Source organism: Balaenoptera musculus, chromosome 11, assembly GCF_009873245.2.
Source record: "Balaenoptera musculus isolate JJ_BM4_2016_0621 chromosome 11, mBalMus1.pri.v3, whole genome shotgun sequence".
Classification (NCBI taxonomy): domain Eukaryota; kingdom Metazoa; phylum Chordata; class Mammalia; order Artiodactyla; family Balaenopteridae; genus Balaenoptera; species Balaenoptera musculus.
The window spans coordinates 97,060,790-97,081,247 of record NC_045795.1 but is presented as its reverse complement, the minus strand read 5'-3'; the positions used below and the strand labels follow the sequence as shown (position 1 = coordinate 97,081,247).

The following is a 20,458-nucleotide window of genomic DNA, read 5'->3' as shown; positions in this document are numbered from 1 at the left end:
GGGCTTCAGTAGTTGCAGCACACGGGCTCAGTAGTTATGGCTCACAGGCTCTAGAGCAAAGGCTCAGTAGTTGTGGAGCACGGGCTTAGTTGCTCCGCTGCATGTGGGATCTTCCCGGACCAGGGCTCGAACCCATGTCCCCTGCATTGGCAGGCAGATTCTCAACCACTGCGCCACCAGGGAAGCCCCTATAATGCTGCTTTAATAGCTGTTACCTCACTGGATCCTCACAAACCCTGTGGAAGGAAGTGAGGAAGAGGTTTCCCATTTTACAGATGAGAGAACTGAAGTTCAGGGTCACAGAGCCAATTAAGTAGTGGACCTTCACCAGCTGATTCCAGACTCCATTATCTTTTCACTGTACCACTCTGAGAACAGGTTAAAGTCCATCTGAGCGCTCCTACATTTTCATGTAAATGGTTTCTAAAATAATAATAAATATCGATCCTAAATATCAAACCCAGGCATCCAGAAGGCTCTCTGCCATTCAGTCCTCCAGTTATGGGTTTGCCAATGTGGTAGTTCTTCATTGTAGGAATTGTTCCCAACGTGTGACGCAGGGCTGCACAGGCAAGCTTCAGGAATGCTCTTGGTGCAGCAAGGAGTGCTTCCGAGTGATAGAATGCCTCAGCATAAGGGAGACAGGTCCCTGTCCTTGAGTCTGTCACACGCTTCACAGAACTTGGGGATCTTGTCAGTGACTCCAGGTATAACAATCAGCGTGAAATCAAATTCTTGAAGAAATGTTTTGATTGCATTGTGTGGTCATTTGAGTTGCCTTTGCAGTCATGTGTACTTGGACCATTATTTGCATGGCTATAGGTGTAGTGTGTGCAGTGTGGCAATGTTGCTGGCTACTGTAAAAAACATTATATGGGCTCCCAGCAGAGCAAATGCGGCTGTTGTCACGAGAATCCCTGGATGGTGCAACCACAATGTTGTGTTGCATGATACAGACCAAACTGATGTTGTAGATCATCAATAATATGAAGTATGGGAGATTCTGGCTTTCTATACATGTACGGTAGCCATGGAGGTGGAGTATCAGACTTGGAGGTGATGGCAAATGGTACCTCCAGGAATACATCCCTTAATGTTGGGCAGATTAGACAGAGGACCGTGGTGCAGATTGTCATAACAGCATGAAGCCTTCTCTATCCAACAATTCTTAATCATACAATTCTGCTTTGGGAGACTTTCATTTAAAAAACACAACTGTGCAATAAAAACTACTGTTTTGTTTGCTTTTTAAATAACAAGTGTCTCTTTTATTCAAGAGGAAAATAAAAATAAACTTACTGGGTGAAAAAAAGTTGCAATTCAAAATCATCTCAGGGGACTTCCCCGGTGGTTCAGTGGGTAAGACTCTGCGCTCCCAATGCAGGGAGCCCGGGTTCAATCCCTGGTGGGGGAACTAGATCACGCATGCATGCTGCAACTAAGAGTCTGCATGCCGCAATGAAGATCCTGAGTGCCGCAACTAAGACCCGGTGCAGCCAAAATAAATATTAAAAAAAAAAATCATTTTAGTCTTTTCCAAGACTCATCATTCTCTGCCCCTCTCTCCACCTCCAGCTCTCTCCACTCATCTCTCCTTCCACATGGATACACATGCACGCGCATGCACGCACACACGCATGTACACACACACACACACACACACACACACACACAGTGGACATTTGACAATTCTTGACAAGTCCCTCAAGACTATCTCATCTTCCAAACCAGGATCTCAGCCTGACCCCATCCCTGGGCCCCAGTCTTTCCCCTTCAGCTTCACCCAAAGAGCCAGGCAAAAGGTGACCACTCTTGTTTGTGCTGTGTTCTACGGTTCACAAAGTGCAAGGGCAATTTCTGGGTATATAAGGGAAGGGCAGGTGGGCCGTTAGTTAATTCCTCCTACAAATACTGCACCCTGCCAGGCACTGTGATAGGCACTGCGGATATAGGAGTCAGCTGGGTAGACCTCTCTTCCCCCAGCCTTCCAGAGTAGTTGTTTGCAGTGGGGTTTAAAAGTAGTCAGATCACTCCTTTACTAAGGTGAAAGTGTCAGTTTTTTCACCTTTGTGAGAATGGGACAGAATCTTCCTTCTTGAGGTTTAACAGAAAGCAAAGTTTTTGGTTGGGAAGTCAAGGAGACACATATCTTTGTTTGCTCTTGACAGGCGAGCACGTATAAATTCTGTGCCCCTGCATTGGGATCATTTCAACGCAGCAACAAAGGCCTTCAGAATTCTGGGTAACTCAGCCCGAATACCCAGAACAGGGTTTAAAGAGTAGAGCTTACATTTTAACACTAACTACAGCTCCCGGGACATTTATGCAGGTTCCTGGCCACAGTCTTTGAAGTGGGCACGTTGTGCTCTCTGACCAGATCAAAGGCACACCGCTGGGGCGAGGCGGGGAGGAGATGGAGGGGAACAGAGAGGACGGGGATTCCAAACAGCGCTCCTGAAGGCTGAGTCCTGGACCAGGTGTTCCAATCAGGTGGGGGTTCCTGGCTGGGGCGCCTCGAGGCCCCCTCCCCAACTCCCCTGCGGCTCGGGCTCCCCCGCGGTCCTGGGTCACAAAGGCGGTTGCCAGGCGCCGGGTGGAGAAAAGATGCGGCCCGGGAACAGCGGCCGCCACTCTGGAGCGTGCGGCCCGCGGAGTTCAGCAGGTGAGCCCCCAGCCCGGATGGTGGGACCGGGACCGGGCTCCCACTGCCACCTCTGCCTCGGCCAGAGCCGTCTGGCCCCCGCCCCGGGTAGGGGCCGGGCCCCCGGGGGACAAGCCCCTCTTCCGGCTGGGAGGGGGAGCCTCCCTCACTCAGGGCAGCTCCAGCCCCTCGGGATCGGGATCGCAGTTCACAGTTCAAGAGGACCTCAGCTGCACTTTGACGCTGCCTTCCCCTTTCCCAGGTGGGGAAATGGAGGGACTGGGTTCCTTGGCATGGGAGGAATGGTACGAAGGGGAAGCCTTTTGGGCTAGAACCAGGTGTTCCCTATCTGGGAGCTAGCAGAGCAGCTTGAACAGACTTCCTAGATTCAACCCCTCCTGGAGTGGATGACGGTGACTTCTGGGTGGTAGGCGTGGGGGGTGAACTATCTTTATTTGAACGCTGTGTGAAAGTGGTGGAAAGACCTGGGGTCAGAGGCCCTCTTTCATCCCATGTTGGTTCTGCCAAATATTTAGGCTGGACATGTGATAAAGCCTTTTCCCTCTGGCCCTATTTCCTCTTAGGAGACAAGCGAGGAAAGGCTCCTGGGATTTTTCTTTTTTTGGTCATATGCTCAGAGGCGTTAACGCCCTCCACCCGCACCTTGCCTTGGTGGTGTACCACAGCAGCCCTGATCCTGGATGTATGCTCCTAGGGTCATAATATCAAGCACCAGAAGCCTTCCACAGGCTGTTTGGAATAGATAACTATCCCTTGGGTGTCAATTTCTCATCGGAAGGCAGCCCAGATATTTGAACAGTATGCACGAGGGCCTGCATAGATCAGGAGAAACATACCAGTTGGAGAAAATCAACAAGTCTCCTTTCTACTAACCACTGTCAGGGGCAGGTCTTCTGGTATGAAAGGTCACTAACAATTCCCTTTAAAAATGAAACTTACTGTCTCACAAACTATGGTGGAGGTGTCAAACTTTTCACAGTATTTCCTGGGCAATTACTGGATGGGATGGGATCAGATCTGCTGCTACCTTTGAGGGAGACTAGAGAAGGGGCAGAGAAATACACTTGACTGGAAAGAAAAGGGATATGCTATGCCCCTTAACATAATAGGTAGGTGCTCAAAAAATGTTAGCTTCTCTTGAATTCAGTGAAATCCTTTATATACTGGCAATTTTAAAGTAGAAAAATGGAAAGTCCGAATTCTACTTGGATAAATTTTGAGTTAGCAACATCCTCCCAGCCCTTTCCTTTATCTCCAAAGGGGGGGAAAAAAATCAAGTTCTTAACCAGTGGGTCTTTCATAGACAAGAAAAAAACAAAAACAAAACACACATAGAAGAACCAGAAAAATCTTTTAAAAACTTTAAAAGACTGGCCTTTGGAACTTTTTTCCCTCCCAGCCTGGTATAATTCCTCTGAGGTGGTATATAAGTACCTCAGGGCCCTGAGAGAGCTGCTCCCTTGTGTCAGAAAAGAGGTTTTTAGGGCCAAGAGCAAACTGTCTCCATAATTAAGAATAGTAAAAGCTGAAGTTCCTTAAAGGAACAGCATAAGAAGTTCTCAAACTACAAGGTACATCAGACTCCCCTGGAGGGTTTGTTTAAATGCAGAATGCAGGGCCCTTCCCCCCAGAGTTTCTGATTCTATAGGTCTCAGGTAGGGCCCAAGAATCTGCATTTCTGCCACATTCCCAGATGACTGTCATGGTTCTAGTCCCAGAATCATACTTTGAGAACCAACGGTATAAATACATGGGATTTAGAGTCACAAATATTTGGCAAGACACACCTTTCTGAGCATCCATCCACAAATAATGTCTCATCATGAAATGCCAGCAGCTTCTGCCACCTGAGAGGCATAGATTCTGACTTCAGCAGTTGTCAACACAGCACAGATCCTAATGCTGAACAGGGACGCTCCATTTTGGACAAATCTATTTCCTCATCTGTAAAATGGGTAAAAACCTACCTTCAGAGGCTTGTGATAAGGTTTAATAAAGTACACACAGCAGTTGCCAGATTCAATACTTGTTACTATCCTCTACTGCCCTTTATAGAATTACTAGTATCCTAACATCTACTGGAATCTTTTCATGAGAACTACAGAGTAAGTTAAAGTCAATAATGAGACAGAGATGTGAATTTAAACAGCCATGCCCTTGCCAAAAGCATGCTAGGAAAATTCCATGTTCTGATTCCTCTCCTCTAGGACTGTCAATGGCAGGATACCAGCTCTGGTCACCATGGACCCCACTGGATGAGAGCTTCCAATGGCTGCGGCATACAACACCTACACCTTCTTCCAAGCACCCCTTTAGGGCTTGCCCCTGCTTCCCCCACACCCCTTCTGATCTTGAAGTGCAGCTGTGCTTCCAAGAGGTCACTCTAGTTCTAGACAGTCCATTCCTGGAGCCTGGGGTGAGTCCCAAGTTGCCCTGCCGCACGTCAGAGCTCCGAACCATGAACAACAAGAAAGGGCTGGTCAGGAAGCCCCAGCCTGTCTGCCTCAATGGAGTGGATTCTGTCTTTGGCAGGGTCATCACGGCTCAGCCGCCAAAGTGGACCGGGACCTTCAGAGTTTCAGACAAGTCAGCCTTTTGCAAAATCATCAGCCGGGAGCACCAGTGGCCCACTGGACTTAAGGAGCCTCAGATTCAGATGACAGTGACCATGTGCAAACAGATGCTGCGCTCCATCCTCTTGCTGTATGCGACGTACAAGAAGTGCACCTTTGCCTTGCAACACTCCAAGTAAAGTGTCCCCATCTGATCCCCATTCCTCACACCACGCCTTCTGCTATGTGCCTGAAGCGTACATAGACTTTTCCGTGTAAAGGAAACTGTGTTTGCCCCAGCCATCTTGCTTTTCAGTCAAGCAGTGACAATCCAGAGCCCCCCTCCTCTCTTCCCGTCCAAAAATGGGCCAGTAACGGAGCAAGGGAGAACATTTCCATCGTAAAGCTGAACAACCGTTTAGAGTCAAACTAGCACTGACGTGTACATGTGATAAAGAACCATTAAACAAACCACATAAACCAATGAGCCTACTGTGAACTCTTTTCAACACTGAAGACCACAATGAGTTGGGGAAACAAAGAGTGTCAAGGAAGGAGATTATGGATTTCTATGTACATGAGGATGAAGGGGTCAAAAATCTATATGTGGGTCAACGATTAATTTAAAAAAACAAAAACAAATAACCTCCCCCACCAAAAAGACAACATAAAAACCTAACCAGCCACACCCTAATACTACCAGAGAGTACAAAAGTGGGTAGAAATAAAACAAATATTAATTAATATTTACAGCCTGGCAAAAAAGAACTTGGTAGCAGCACTGAAACTGGGCTTTCTGGCAGAAGACATGAGAGTTCCCCATTTTAGCTGAAATGTACTCCTAATGTTCTATTTTTAATAAACTACAAGTAATTTTATAGCACTGTTGTAACTAGATTATAGGTATAACTCAGAATAATGTGGAAATAAAATAAAAATTACATATGCAAAGTTAACATGAATTTGATGCTGCCCTTTTCTCCTTTATCATATCTACATGACCACCAAAAATTTAAAAAGCAGCCAAACATTCGACTTCCTTTGGGCATTAAAAGAAGTTCGTCACTCCTCCAAAAAAGATCACAAATATCTTCTCATCTCAAATAAGAGGATCCTTGTAATAGCGAACATATGATTGTAATTGGTAGAACTGATGTGTTGTACCAGTCTCCATTATTTCTCTGCACAAACACCAATTCAGTTCCATCTATGAAGGAAATTCGAAAAGAGGAATGAGGTAGCTGAGGTAGAACTTAAAACAGAATTTATTTGTAAAACTGGTACAAGCCTAAATTCTAGAATAAATCCAGAGTTTCAAAACTAGCTCCTGAAGCTCAGAATCATGACTACTCTGCAGCACAGCACTGCCATGTTCGCCTAAATTGGTAAGTAACACTGCATTCGAATTCTGAGCCACGGTCTTTCATGTTGGTAGACAACCTGTGAAATCCACAATTAAGTTGATTCAATAAAGCCCCGTCTTCAAGGACAAAATAGGATGCTTCCAGTTAGAAAGGCAGAGAGCAGATGTGAAACCCTGAACACAAAAGGGTAAGTAGCTGGCAGAGATGGGGAGGGAGCATCTTTCTGTGGTCTAATCAGTCATCATCACTCTCATCACTCTCTTGCTCCTTTGCTCCATCACTTGCTTCATCTTCTCCACTGTCCTAAGAGGCAAAGAATAATTAAATATTTTAGGTCATCCGGGCGACGCCATGACTTGCAACACTGCTCCCACAGCATACATGACTGTATTGTATCGTTGTTAAAACCAATGATAGGTTTTAAACCATTCTTTTGAGAATGAATCAGAGGCTCCCCCATTCTGGTATCATGGCCTCTAAGCCAAGACGATGGAGGGAGCCATTTTGATACTGACTTATGCCATTCTGCAACCCAACCAAATATGCATGATTTGTAAATAAGCCACGGCCCTCCAGCTCTACTGCATGTGTGTGACATAGGAACAAAACGGGCATTCAATATAGAATGAAATGTTAGTTAAATTCAAAATCCAATAGGAATCCAGAGTAAAATTCTCTCTGGTTTGTAAAATCTAATCTGGGAGGCTTGCTTATGACAAAGCACCAAACTAATAGGATATCGTCTGCCTCAAAACTTTTTTATGGGGACTCCCCTGGTGGCGCAGTGGTTAAGAATCCACCTACCAATGCAGGGGACACGGATTCGAGCCCTGGTCTGGGAAGATCCCACATGCCGCAGAGCAACTAAGCCCGCGTGCCGCAACTACTGAAGCCCATGCTCCGCAACAAAGAGTAGGCCCCGCTCGCCGCAACTAGCGAAAGCCCGCATGCAGCAACAAAGACCCAACACAGCCAAAAATAAATAAATAAATAAATTTATAGGGAAAAAAAAAAGCCATAAAACTTTTTTATGAGAACAAGGTGGAGATATTCTATACAAATAAAACAGAGGACCATGTAATAAAAGAATTTTTCATACTAAATGATCCTTACACATCAGCCTCAAATTGCATTACAAATTGTATCCACAGCAGCGGTTCTTAAATCTCAGCTTCTCTGTATCTATAACCCACCTGAATTGTAACAAACTTTTATAAATATATACATTTTTCTTTAGTTTTCTTTAAAGTCTCAAAAGCATTGGTAGTAGCCCAAAAGAGCATAAGGACTCCTACTCTTACTTTAGTCCTCAGTGGTAGCAGCTTTTGATTCTGTGCTTTAGCTTTCACATTTCTATTTTAGATATTCAAACACATGTTTAAATGGTTTAACTCATTCTTCTCAACACTTAGAGAACACTTTGACCTCTTCTTATCTCCCCTCTAAAATGGTTTCGTATGAATTCAGGAGGCTATAATGGAAAGGAATTTTCAACTCTATAACATATGCTACAAACAACTCCAGATACTCAAGTTGTGATTAAAATATTGAGTGATTATAATATTGTGTGGGTTTTTTTTTTTTTCCTGGCCCCCCCAGAATTCACATAAGCACAGAAGCTTTTTTGGAGGGAATGGAGATGGGCGTAGAAGTATCTGATTATAAAATCAAGCAGGGAAAGTTCTGCACTCTCTACCATCAATGCCACTCTGGTGCCTTTTACAGACATACCTCTGTTCCTTTGCTCTTGGAGACCTGGGATGACGCATCATCCTCACTCTCATCTGCTGCGCTCTCCTGGGAATTCTGGGATATAATCTCTTCACCCTGAATGTGAATGGGCCAGGACAAACAGTGGGTTATAATGATCACATTTGGGGTCTCAAGGGGAGAAAGGCTTAGTTTATAGACAAGGCAAAGAAAGATATTCAGTCATTCAAATATGGTCAAACATGGACACCAACCTGTGATCCAGCATCTAGAGAAGTGATAATCAACCCAAGATTTCTAAGATGCTTGTGGCTCTGATACAATATGTAGTTTTACAAATGGTTCATCTTTGTATTCTAATATCATACTAGTTTTACAAGGCCAGACTGTATTGGTGACTCTTTCAGGTAATGCTGAATATGGTTCTAAAGTTTCCCAAATACCTTAAGGTATGTGAGCATGAACACCAACACACCAATCACAAATGGCCATGCAGAGGCTAAAGGATGGTATACTAAAATGGTTTAAGAACATCAAATCTGGATCAGGACTGTTTGGACTCAAACCCTTGCTCCACTCACCTATGGCTGAATGATAAGTTACTTAACTTTGCTGAGCTTCAATTTTCTCATGGAAACAAGAATGGATGTGAAGAAAGGAAGCTAATTCTCTGGGGAGCTATTCTTTTCATATATAAGATTTTAAAACTCAGATGTTGTAAGCATGAATGAGGAGGGCTTGGACTGTATTTGAAAAATGCTGTAACTCCAAAGTAGTAGTATAAGCAACACAAGATTTCAGCCAGTCAGTCAGACAATTGAAAGAACTAAGAAATGCTCATTTGTTAAAATTAGCCAGAGAATAATTTCAGGAACAAGACAGACTGGTTTTAGGGGGAAAAAACAAAAATAACTAAACAAAGTTTCTCCATATACAAAAATATTCTAAATCTACCCACAGTAGGGCTTAAAGGTATCCCTCTAGCTATGGAAAGAGGTTTTCCTGATCTGCTCCTCTATGTCTGAGGCCTTGTTTATATCAATGGTATGTTTTGGTGCCTTCGCTGCCTGGGATGAGGAGTGCAACCTGCAACCAGGGCCCAAAGGCAATGTACCCTAATGTTAAGAGCTCAACAGTCACAGATTTGAGAAAAGCAGTTCTGAGTATTGAGAGAGTGGGGCTTAGGTGACCTCCCTTAGATACTTTCCAATGCTCTCACAAAGAAAGGGAGTAGGAGATTATTACTGGCGGGATCCCAGGCTTACCTGCAAGTCCCGGTTTTTGAGATTGCCCAGCCAAAAAGCCTCTCTGCAATTGTTGAGGATGAGCATGGCTTTCACTCTGCAAACTAACAGCTCCAGGGTCTTTTTGAGCAAAGGCACATGTCTGGTGAGTTTCGTGTCCTGGTGAATCTGAATGGAAACAAATGCATCCAACTCATCTGGGTTTAATCATCATGCTTTCACATTTCCTATACAGAAACTTTTGAATTCCTGACACCTTGAACACTGAACAAGACCATATGCCCTGCCAGTACAGGCCAGAGACATGTTCCATCAAAGAGCAGTAGTCCGGCAGAGTATCCCGAAGAGAATGGCAGCTGTCCTTCAAGCTAAAAGAGCCTAGAAGACATACCACCAACACCTCACGGTTCCTCTTCATAACCTCTTATTGATCAATTATCAATGAATTTACATAAAATATTCTTGAATGTATATTCTACTGATACTAAACAACAGAGAGTATCCCTGTTTAGCTGCAGGAGTTCTTATAAAATTCCACTGTTCAGCACCTTAAAAAGTTAGAACCAGGGGAGGAACTGAACAACAGGAACTGGGCTTGCCAGTGACTGCAGAACTCCATGGTTCTGTGTTCCTTCACACAAAAAATGACTGGCTCAACTCCAGGCTTCAAGTGGAAAAGTCCTTTAATGCTAAAATGTTCTCACAGAGACAGATGTGTTCCTTGACAAGTAAATAGTACAGCTGAAAAGCTCGAAAAACAGCTGCTTTTAGAACTACCTCTTGTCTCCAGCAGAGTCATCACTTACATAATATTCCTACTGCCCAGAGTACTTTGTAGCAGTTACACATCCACCAACATTCTCTCACCAAAGAAGAGCTCCTGGAGGAAACAGGGCTATGGAGTTTGAGTTAAATTTCAGATGCAGAAATTCCCCTCTAGATGATTACCCAATCTCTGCCAGCAACTGAGGATTTGACCACTCTGAATAAACTGCCTTTGGACAGACATAGTTCCAGAAATAAAGGTTTCAGAGGGGTAAAAAAGGACGAAGGCACTGGAGCCCATGGATCTCCAAAATCACAACCACAGATTAAACCAACAGGTGGGCTGGTGGTGTGACCTGCTTTCCATCTTACCTTGGAATGCCCACACAGGTGATGAAGCAGCCTTGTATTCAACTGGAAGGTTTCCAGTAAACTCAGAACATCTTCCTATAACCAACAACATTCGTAAGTGCCATATGAAACGTTCTCATTTCATTTTATATGCAAGATATTCTTGCAACCAAGGGTTCCAAAGAGGATCAGACCTGCAGGTTCCAGCTGTATATGGATAATCATCTCTTCTTTTTTTAAAATTGAGGTATAGTTGATTTACAATATTATATAAGTTTCAGGTGTACAACATAGTGATTCACAATTTTTCAATATTATGCTAGACAATTTGGCCTAGCAAAATTTGGCTTAATTTGGCCCTCAAATAGGAGGAGGAGTGATCACTGGCTATCCTCCCCTTTATCTTTCTGAGTTATGAGGGACCAGCCAAATATTGTGAGAGTGTTTTGCAAAGTTCAACTTGCTAAGTATGTGTAAGAAATAATCATCTCTGTTTCTGTTCTTTTTATTCTTAAATTAAAATTTTTGGCTGCACTGTGGGGCACGCGGGACCTTAGTTCCCCGACCAGGGATGGAACCTGCACCCCCTACAGTGGAAGCGCAGAGTCTTCACCACTGGACTGCCAGGGGAGTCCCTGTTTCTATTCTTATTTCACTACTCTAGTCTTGGATCCCACTTGGGTAAAAAACTCTCAAGACTGTCCGTTATGACAAGAGTTTATGACACAAATGAGGTCTTTTTCGTTTGTTTTTGTTTCTAAATTCCCAAGACCAGACTTAGAGAAGCACACAGGAATAAGCAAATGACACACTAATATGTGAGGTCCTGGGACTGCAGCAGCACAATAAAATCAAGCTAAAAAGAACAACCATCCTCAAATCTGTAGGAGAAGTAGGAAGGCGGATGTACTACGGAATATTCAGTCCTACATGGGCATCTCTGGGGATAGCTGAAGTGACGAGAAGTACCTAAGCAGATCTGTGGCCCAGAACCTGGGCAAGGGGACCACCCCCATGCCAGCCCAGGAATCGCCATGGACGTATCTTCTGAACAACTGTACAGAGCATGTCTTTGCTCTCTGTTCTCAGTTCTTACCCGATGTTTTCTAAAACTGAAGTCTAGGAGAGGCATACACTGCTTCAGAAATGCTTCCACAAAGAGACGCCCGTACTGAAGAAGAGAAGAGATACATTGGTGATGACCTCCAGCTGAGGTCTTTTACCTGAAAGGCCCCTGCCTAAGGCAGCGTAACATTTCCCAGACCAGGGGGTTTCTTTTCTTATTTTTATATATAAAAAATAAATTGGAAAGGGTCCAAAAGGTTAATTTGGAGAATGTAGCTTAATGCAAAAGCTAAATGAGCCTGCCAACTAAGCCCCAGAATTAGGCAGACTTACCTACCCCAGACACAGTCAATTCACAGGGGTGTTGCTCAGCTTGAGAATGAGGGCACAGAGGAACAGAGGGGAACCCCAGCTCCCCGAGGACACCTTACTCTCAAGAGGAAAGAACTGGGTAGAGCTGAGAAAGCACATGACCACTTGCCCAATTTACCAATCAGGTAAATGACTCCCCCTTCTCACCCATCTCCCATAATGGCACCAGGGTGGAGCGAGTAAAGAGGAAGAGAGAAGCCAGAAGATAATGAGAATGGGGCACCATCCGCTAGAAGGAACTGTCAAGAGTGGGGCTAGAAGCATTCTCCCTATAGTGTTCTTTAGCTCTTAAGCTATCAAAGATTTGATGGGTTTACCATCAAATCTAGGGCTAAGCTGGGATATCCCCCGGCAGAGGAGTTCAGCAGATACCAGAACACCAGCTCCCACATTGATAAGGCCACACATGGGCTTTAAAAAGACCAATCAGCCACTCCTCCTTCCTTTCTGTTGCCTGGGAAGGAATGGCAGGGAGTGACTACTGCTCCTGAAGCCACTCATCCTATTTCTAAGACTAAGTTTTCAAACTCATAGGAAAATTGGTTTCTCTTGTCATCCAACTAGTATGGAAAAACATATCCATGGTCTTTTCTAGACTACCTGATAGCACAGATTCTGGAGACTGGCTTTTGGGCAAGGTATAAAGCAATTCCACTCAGCTAACTCACAGGAGGAATAAACACTAAAGAGGGCCGGTCTCACCTTCAAACATACATGCAGAACAGGACGGCTATCAAACACCTGGAGAGATGAAGGACAAGAAACCAAAGCTGAAGTCTGCTCCTCTGAGCACCCCAGCCTCCTCCCCACCACGCAAAGCACAGCTCTGAGTGTTGCAGAGACGTCTAAAATGAAGAAAGCAGGCCAACATGTCAACAAATCAATTACAAAGCAGAACGAAGTAATCCCTGTAACTGAAGTTCAAGAAAAGGAAGAGGGGAGCATAGAGGAACAAGGAATTGATTCCAACTGGGAATGTTAAGAAGATGGCATTGCAGAGGCCCCAAACCTTGATCTGAAGCCTGAAGAAAGAGTAGATGAGGCAGAAAGGAGAGAGAGCAACATTCTAAGCTGGAGGAACAGTCTGAGTAAAATCATGGAGTGGGGGAGAGCACAGAGTATGTGTGAGGGATAAAGAAGGCACTCAGGTTGGAAGAGGGACACAGTGGGGAATGTGCTCAGACCCACGGCGGGGTGGTGGTGGGGATGACACGGGGAAGGACCCATTAAATAGTAAGTGCTGTGGCACAGATGGGAAGGAGGGAGGCAGAGAAGGAAAAGACACAGCCCAGGAAGAGGGGAAGGGGTTATCCAGGGTGGGTGGGGCATAGGGAGGAAGATGGGGGAAGCAGGTCCCCAAGGGAGGCTGGGGAGAGGAGCGGGAGGGTCCATTTTGGAAGCCAGGCCCCTTGGTGGTTCCTGCAATTAGCCAGTGAGATGAGATAAGGAGCCTCCATACTCACCTTTATCAGGTTGATGAGGATACTGAAGTCTCGAACAGCCATGTTCCAGTAGAGGAGCTTCTCTTCATGAATCTGGAGGCAGCCAAATATACAGACACCTCTGAATCACAGCCAAATACTTCTCTTACTGTACTCCTACTAATATATGGTTCTTGAACTACACAGTTATACAGAGATTTAAGCCAATTATCCTCCTACAGAGATGTGGCAACCAGTGCACCCACAAGATGGTTCTGAGGCCTGCATATATGTGGTAACATTAGGGTATCTTATAGAGACTTTCTAAAAAGAGGACTTCTCTTCAATAATTTCCAAGTAGGAAAAAGCCTCTGCAACGTACCTCTGGGCCATCAGCTCCCTGTGGCTTCTCTGATTCCCTATGCAAGCCCTATCTCCCAGCAGGCTAGCTCGGTTCTGGTTAGCAGGCTACCAAGGCCCAGGCTACCACAGCATCTCAAACAGGCCTGCTCACCTCATGCCAGATCACAAGTTGCAGCCGGGTACATGAGGCTGCAACCAAAGATATTTTTTTCCAGACTAGGTCTATGGAGTCCCAAGTCCCCTGGGAAGTAGCCAGGTAAAACAGAGCCCAATCCTCACTTCCAACCAGAGGGAAAGGAAATTAAACCAGAAGCTCTTTGAAAAAAATATCCTGGATCTTAGTAACTTGAAGGAAATAGCTTAGGAGAAAATTCTGGACCCAAGGAGTAGAAGAATCAGCAGCTTCCAAGTAATCCAGAGTCTACTTCTTGGGGTGGGAATATCTGACTTACCCGCTCCGAGTCTGCTGCTGTTCCAGCCTGAAGACCTTTCACTGTCTTCTCTAGTTCAGCCATCATCACACGGAAGAAAATGACAAACGTGTGCCTAGAAGAGAAAAGCATGATGCCCACACAATGATACACTGCTCAGAAACAAAGTGCCAAAAGTTATTTCCTTCCCCACCTCTCTGAATGTCCTTTCACTAGGGTCCACCCTCAGAGGACACGAGAGTGAGAAGGATTTAGAAATGAGCCGAGAAGATGGTCTGTGAAATAAGGGGATTAACTTCATGAAGGGTGAGTGTAGTGGTAAAGAGCAGGGAAGTAGTGGTGAGAAGATCTGAGTTTAAGTTCCTAGTTCCATATTTACTTTATTGCCTGAATCAATTGAGCAAGCCCCCTAACACTCATTTTTCTCATCAGTGAAACAGGGGTAATGATACCTACCTCACAGATTCATCAAAAGGATCAAATGAGAGAAACGATGTAAGAGTGTGTTATAAACTGTGAAGACCATACAAGTGTCAGATAACCACTGATATTATGAGACACAAAACCCATTATGTGAGACATATATGGTTAGATACAACAATCATTGTATCCTTCAAAGATGGCTAAAATACTGGAAAAGTAATTTCACATTTAAAGGATGAAAGCACTGATAGAAGCCTGGTGATTAAATATCCAATGCCGCTGAAGACTGTAACTACTGAAAAATTCATTCCTCAGTAAGGTCCTTTCACATGGGCTGGCTAAGAGCCGCTTGGAGAGAATGCACAGTAGACACTGCGTGTGTTGAATGAATGATTGTACCTACCCTCTGTATCAGAACTAGATGAAGAGTAAGGTAGTTATTTGGAAACTACATACATTAGACAGTGTGATTCTAACTTAGGGAGAGAACAAGAGGACAGTACTCCTTTACCTGGTCAGTGTAGGGAATGTGGAGGAAGATGCCTCTTTAGGAGAGTTGATCAGTTCTGGGACACCAACACCAGCGATCTCCTCTATGGCCTTCAGAACACCATCTGTGTGCTCCAGGTAGATGCTGCATTGACAGCCATAGGAGTATGAACGCATGTTACAGAATTCCTAAATCAAGATTTCTTTCTTAAGACATTACCAGGTACTAAGCTTTAAGACAACTATTAGCATTTATTTTATGTTATTTTATTTTTTATTTTTTGGCTGCACCACTTGTGGGATCTTAGTTCCCCAACCAGGGATTGAACCTGGGGCCATAGAAGTGAATGCGCCAAGTCTTAACCACTGGACCGCCAGGGAACTCCCAATACTTATTTTTAATAAGGATTCCAAATACTTGTCAGGAGGTAAAGGAAATGATGTCTCAGTTGGAAATACAGTTAGACACCTTGGAAGTGATGGCTGTGTCTTGGATACGGTAGGCAATAATAAATATCTGACTCATTGGTTAACAAGGCAGGATACAACAGCAGACTCCCCCACTTCCTCTATGATTTGATTTAATAAAGAACTAGCTGACAGTATAAAACAGAATGAGAAGATCTGACAATCCACATATTCCAAATTATGTTAATTTCAAACCTACTTCACTGCTTCCAAGTTACTCCTAACCAAGGTAATTTCTCAGTTTTTGACCAGACAAGGGATCTGAACAGTGGCAAAATGGAAGGCTATTTGGCTTGTGGACAGAAACTGAGCCTCTCACCTAAGCAAAGCCTCGAGCTGGTCATTAGGAATGCCGCTCTTCTCTTTCTCCCCACTTGGCCACACCCGACAAAGGAACTGTCTGGCCAGGGAAGCTGTTGGAGAAACAAGGCAAAGACATCTCATTCATGGAAAATGAACTTCACTCTTGTTTTGCAGGCTTTTGGGGATGATTATTGACCAAAAGGATTATTCTTTTCTATTTACTATGACGTTCCTGGGCTAACAGACAATTTGAAAAAAAGCTGTCATGAGTTCCTGCTCTACTGGTTCTTCTACCAGAAATAAACCCATTTCTCTAAGACTCAACATGTCCCACCCTCTTACCCTGTCTTGACACAAACATGAACCACACAGACACACAGAGAAAAGGAATGCTGCTGGGCAGTGGGAAGTCCATCTCAGCTCCTCCTTGGCAGGCCAACAAGCAGTGGCTGCTTCCTAGATTCATACCAAACCCTCCCCTTTTAAACAACAGGGAATAATAAAGGTTTGTTTTGCACGTTCTCCTTGCTTTCTGTCTGTGCTGCCAATTAAGTTGTATCAGTGAGATGCATTCCAAGAGCTACGTCAAAAGATAGTTAAAGAAAAAGATCAGGGGGACTTCCCTGGTGGTCCAGCGATTAAGAATCCGTCTTGCAATGCAGGGGACGCCAGTTCGATCCCTGGTCGGGGAACTAAGATCCCACATGCCGCGGGGCAACTAAGCCCGCGCACCACAACTAGAGAAAAGGCCTCGTGCCACAACTAGAGAGAAGCCCATGCGCTGCAACGAAAGATCCTGTGTGCCGCAACTAAGACCCGACGCAGCCAAAAATAAATAAATAAAAATTAAAAAAAAATAAAAGGAGGAAAGAAAGAAAGAAAAAGATCAGGGATGGGGCCAGACCTTTCTTTACACTTAATTCTGATTTCTCCTCTCTCTCCCATTTTATTAACTTCATGGTTTATGTCTTTCAGTCAAATGTCTCAGATACTTAAGGGAAAAAAAAAAAAAAAAAAGGACATAAATAAACAAGAGCCGAACAAAATCTAGCCAACTGAACTAACCACACTCAGTCCAATCAATGTCAGCAAAGATCAGACATAGCTCCTTCTGGAAAAATGTCCTTCTTGGTATAGCAAGAGAGCACATCCAGAGTTATGGACAGGTTTGCTTACAAAATTTACAAGGTCCTAGGAAGCCCTAAGTTTACAAGTCTATTCATGAAAGAAAAAAGAGGATATGGCCCATCACCAATTTTTCCTTTGTTCTGAGTAGGAGCTGTAGATTTCTCCAAAATGACCATCAAAAGTCTGATGAGATAAAGAGCACACTGGAAACTGGGAATGCTGAGATGGAAATTCTGCAAGTAATGGAAGCTCTGGCTGTAAGGAGACAAGAAAAAAAATAAAAAACAACACCACAAGTATTACAGATGTGTCTAAATCCATGAGTTATCTAAGTCCGCTTAAATGTTTGATGGTCTAATCAGAATCCTCCTCATTTGCAGGGGCTTTAGTAGAACCTTCTTTCAAGACCTTATAGAGACTATAACTTTGTATAAAGAAAGTTAGGGCATGGAGGCCAGAGCCCAGTGGATGGAATGCTGGCCTTGAAGAGGTCATGTATGCCAACATACCCAAGTGCTAGCATAGGCCATGCTGATTACATTATTCTCAGTGTAGAATAAATTATTTGCTTTTTAAGGCATTAGGCAACACACTGAGAATAATGTTTAAATTCTGGGTTCATAGGGACAAAGTGAAAGGAAATGATAAGGCAGAGAAAGCAGAGCTTCTAATAAATGTACTGAAAATGGCTAGCTTTCAATGCTCTGAAGTAATGGCAGATGAGGAGTCACAATTAATCCAAAACCGTAGGTGAAATAAAACTAGAGTCAACTCCTGATTGATTGGCGGGAAGGAAGTCAAACAAATTTAAAAGTACTGTATTGAAAATGAAATAAGGCTCTGTAGGCAGGAATGACAAGCACTGACTGTGGACCCAGTGATGGCCTAGGCTATCAGGAGAGGTAAGGGAAAGACCAAGGTGCTCTGGTTGAAGCTGGGGTAGAGGCTGGAAGCTGTGCCCCTTAGAGCTCCTTCTCACCTCCTGTGCCCTCAGCCTAGGCTCCTCTTCTCCCAGGACGAGGGAAATGGACAGGTAATCAGTGGTAACTAACTGCTACCTAATTACCCAACCCTACTAGGAGACAGAGTAGGTCCCCGGATAATCAAGAGTTGACTACAGATGGCCAGTGCTTTCATCAACATTACCTTACCTGAAAAGGCGAACTTTACAGGATGAAGGGTGCATAAAGATTTAGTTTGATTAATTCAACAGTTTCTAATGCTTCAGGATATATCTGAATACACAGATGAGAAAGCTCACATAAATGAGGAAAAGTCACTGAAAATACCAAGTTATCTCCAAGAAGTCTTGCCAATCTTATTCCTAGGAGTTTCTTGGGACAACACTCAGGGATATGTGGTCTGACCCACCTAAGCAGCTCCTCCAAGGCTTGGTCAGGCTCTCCCGGCTTCAGTCGGTTAGTAAGGACCTCAAGGGCTGAGTACAGTAAATTAGTATTTTCAGGTTGAAAAAATCCATTCCTAAGGGAAAGTCAAGGAAAGGTAGTTTAGCTCAGTTTCAGGAAGATTACGTGGACAGCAGGTGAGGATCCTGGCCTCCAGTCTGTACCATCGATAAAACAGAAGAAAAAGGAGAACTTAAGTGCTGAAAGTACTCAAGTGCTAAATTCAGTCACAGCTCTGAGTATCAGACTAGAAGTTGAAGTGCACCTGAAAAAGTCTTTCCTTAAGGACCTAACAGTCCTCCTAGGATTATTTTCAAGGGAAACAAAGCTCTCCTTCATTCTGTACATTTTAGAGATAACTGTTAGTCTTCTCCAAAAAAACAGGAATAATTTTGTGAAATTGCTTAAATCAATGTCTAATCCATAGTAGATGTTCAGCAAAGAACTTATTCTTTCTTCTGTATTAAGTCAAGTCTTGACAATTCTATCTTCAGATTATCTTTCCTATTGTCCCTTCCTTTCCAAGCCAAGGCCATCACTCTAGGCCAGGCCCTTATCATCATCCCATGCACAGATCATGTCAACATCTTTTGACTGGTCTTTTTGGTTGCCTTTCCAATCCCTTTGTCCTGAATGCTGCTGCCAAAAGGATTTTCGTAAAACACTGCTTTCACTATATCATGGCTGTGATCATAAAACTCCAAAATTGCTTCCCTGGACAGCATTCAAATTCTTCTGCCTTCTTCAAATACCTTCAAGGCCCAGCACAATCTGACCCCCTAGATCTTTCACTCCTCTAGAAACATTTCCACATCACCAGTGGTAGCCTCTCTTCCTTTCCACAAATGAATTCTGAGGGCCTCTTATGGGCTGCAGGTTTTTCGGGGGGGAGGTGGGAGGTGGGGATGGCTTTATTAAAGTATAATTGACATACAATAAAATGCATGTATTTAAAATGCTGAATTTGATCAGCTGACTTATATATAAACCCATGAAACCACCACCGCACTGAAAATAATAAACATATCTATTACCCCCAAAAGTTTCCTTGTATTCCTTTGTAATCCATCCCTCCTTCCATCCTCCCGCCCAATGCGAGGCAAGCACTGAACTGTTTTCTGTCACTACAAGATTATATGCTTCTTCTAGAATTTTATATAAATAGAATCAAATACTACATACTCTTACGGTCTTGGTTTTTCTTCACTATAATTCTTTTTTCATCCATGTTGTTGCAATGTAGTATTCTACCACATCCACATACCACAATTTGTTTATCTGTTCACTACTCGATGGACATTTGAATTGTTTCCAATTTCGGGCTATTACAAATAAAGCTGTAATAAACATTCATTCACAAGCCTTTGTGTAGACACACGTTTTCATTTCTCTCGGATAAATACTAGGAATGAAATGGCTGGGTTGCATGGTAGGTGTATACCTAACTTTTTAAGGAACTGCCAAACAGTTTTCAAAAGTGGGTGTACCATTGTACAGTCGCACCAGCAGCATGTGAGAGTTCCAGTTACTCTACATCCTCGCCAACACTTGGCGAGGTAAATCTTTTTAATTTAGCCATTCTGTGATTTTTACTTGCCTTTCCTTAACAACTAATACTGCTGAATATCTTTGCATGTGTTTATTTGCCATCCATTTATCTCCTTGTTTCAGCATCTGTTCAAATCCTTTGTCAGGCACTGTTTTTTTTTGTTTTTTTTTTTTTAATTAATTAATTAATTAATTATTTTTTGGCTGTTTTGGGTCTTCGTTTCTGTGCGAGGGCTTCCTCTAGTTGCGGCAAGCAGGGGCCACTCTTCATCGCGGTGCGCGGGCCTCTCACTATCGCGGCCTCTCTTGTTGCGGAGCACAGGCTCCAGACGCGCAGGCTCAGTAATTGTGGCTCACGGGCCCAGTTGCTCCGCGGCATGTGGGATCTTCCCA

The 20,458-nt window shown here is 43.8% G+C and overlaps 2 protein-coding genes across 9 annotated transcripts in view; one reads left to right on the top strand and one right to left on the bottom strand.

The window, feature by feature from the left end:
• Nucleotides 1-2,333: 2,333 nt before the first annotated feature.
• Nucleotides 2,334-5,698, top strand: FANCD2OS (FANCD2 opposite strand). 3 transcript variants are annotated; one of them, XM_036870071.1, is made up of 2 exons: nucleotides 2,334-2,477; nucleotides 4,870-5,597. In XM_036870071.1, exon 2 carries the CDS (start codon nucleotides 4,878-4,880, stop codon nucleotides 5,412-5,414), a length of 537 nt encoding a protein of 178 aa, XP_036725966.1. In that variant the 5' UTR covers nucleotides 2,334-2,477; nucleotides 4,870-4,877; the 3' UTR covers nucleotides 5,415-5,597. The 3 variants fall into 3 exon arrangements, with proteins under 3 accessions (XP_036725966.1, XP_036725967.1, XP_036725965.1); XM_036870072.1 differs by having other exon boundaries at nucleotides 2,409-2,662; nucleotides 4,870-5,698; XM_036870070.1 differs by lacking the exon at nucleotides 2,334-2,477 and adding an exon at nucleotides 2,829-2,903.
• A 758-nt stretch (nucleotides 5,699-6,456) lies between these two features.
• The window catches only part of FANCD2 (FA complementation group D2), a 59,587-nt gene continuing 45,585 nt past the window's right edge, over nucleotides 6,457-20,458 (bottom strand). For all 6 annotated transcript variants that reach the window (XM_036868714.1, XM_036868718.1, XM_036868716.1 and 3 more), the window contains 12 exons: nucleotides 18,483-18,593; nucleotides 17,236-17,366; nucleotides 16,000-16,093; nucleotides 15,235-15,357; nucleotides 14,322-14,415; nucleotides 13,549-13,620; nucleotides 12,788-12,826; nucleotides 11,745-11,819; nucleotides 10,670-10,744; nucleotides 9,554-9,700; nucleotides 8,310-8,405; nucleotides 6,457-6,881 (listed from right to left, as the gene is read on the bottom strand). In XM_036868714.1, coding sequence (XP_036724609.1) covers nucleotides 6,813-6,881; nucleotides 8,310-8,405; nucleotides 9,554-9,700; nucleotides 10,670-10,744; nucleotides 11,745-11,819; nucleotides 12,788-12,826; nucleotides 13,549-13,620; nucleotides 14,322-14,415; nucleotides 15,235-15,357; nucleotides 16,000-16,093; nucleotides 17,236-17,366; nucleotides 18,483-18,593 — 1,126 coding nt within the window. In that variant the 3' untranslated portion in view covers nucleotides 6,457-6,812. The remainder of the gene's footprint in view (nucleotides 6,882-8,309; nucleotides 8,406-9,553; nucleotides 9,701-10,669; nucleotides 10,745-11,744; nucleotides 11,820-12,787; nucleotides 12,827-13,548; nucleotides 13,621-14,321; nucleotides 14,416-15,234; nucleotides 15,358-15,999; nucleotides 16,094-17,235; nucleotides 17,367-18,482; nucleotides 18,594-20,458) is intronic.

Coding starts and splice junctions, on each gene's coding strand:
- FANCD2OS (XM_036870072.1), top strand. CDS start 2,605: ATGCGGCCCGGGAACAGCGGCCGCCACTCTGGAGCGTGCGGCCCGCGG. Junction 2,663..4,869: donor CGGCCCGCGGAGTTCAGCAG/GTGAGCCCCCAG, acceptor CCTCTCCTCTAG/GACTGTCAATGGCAGGATAC.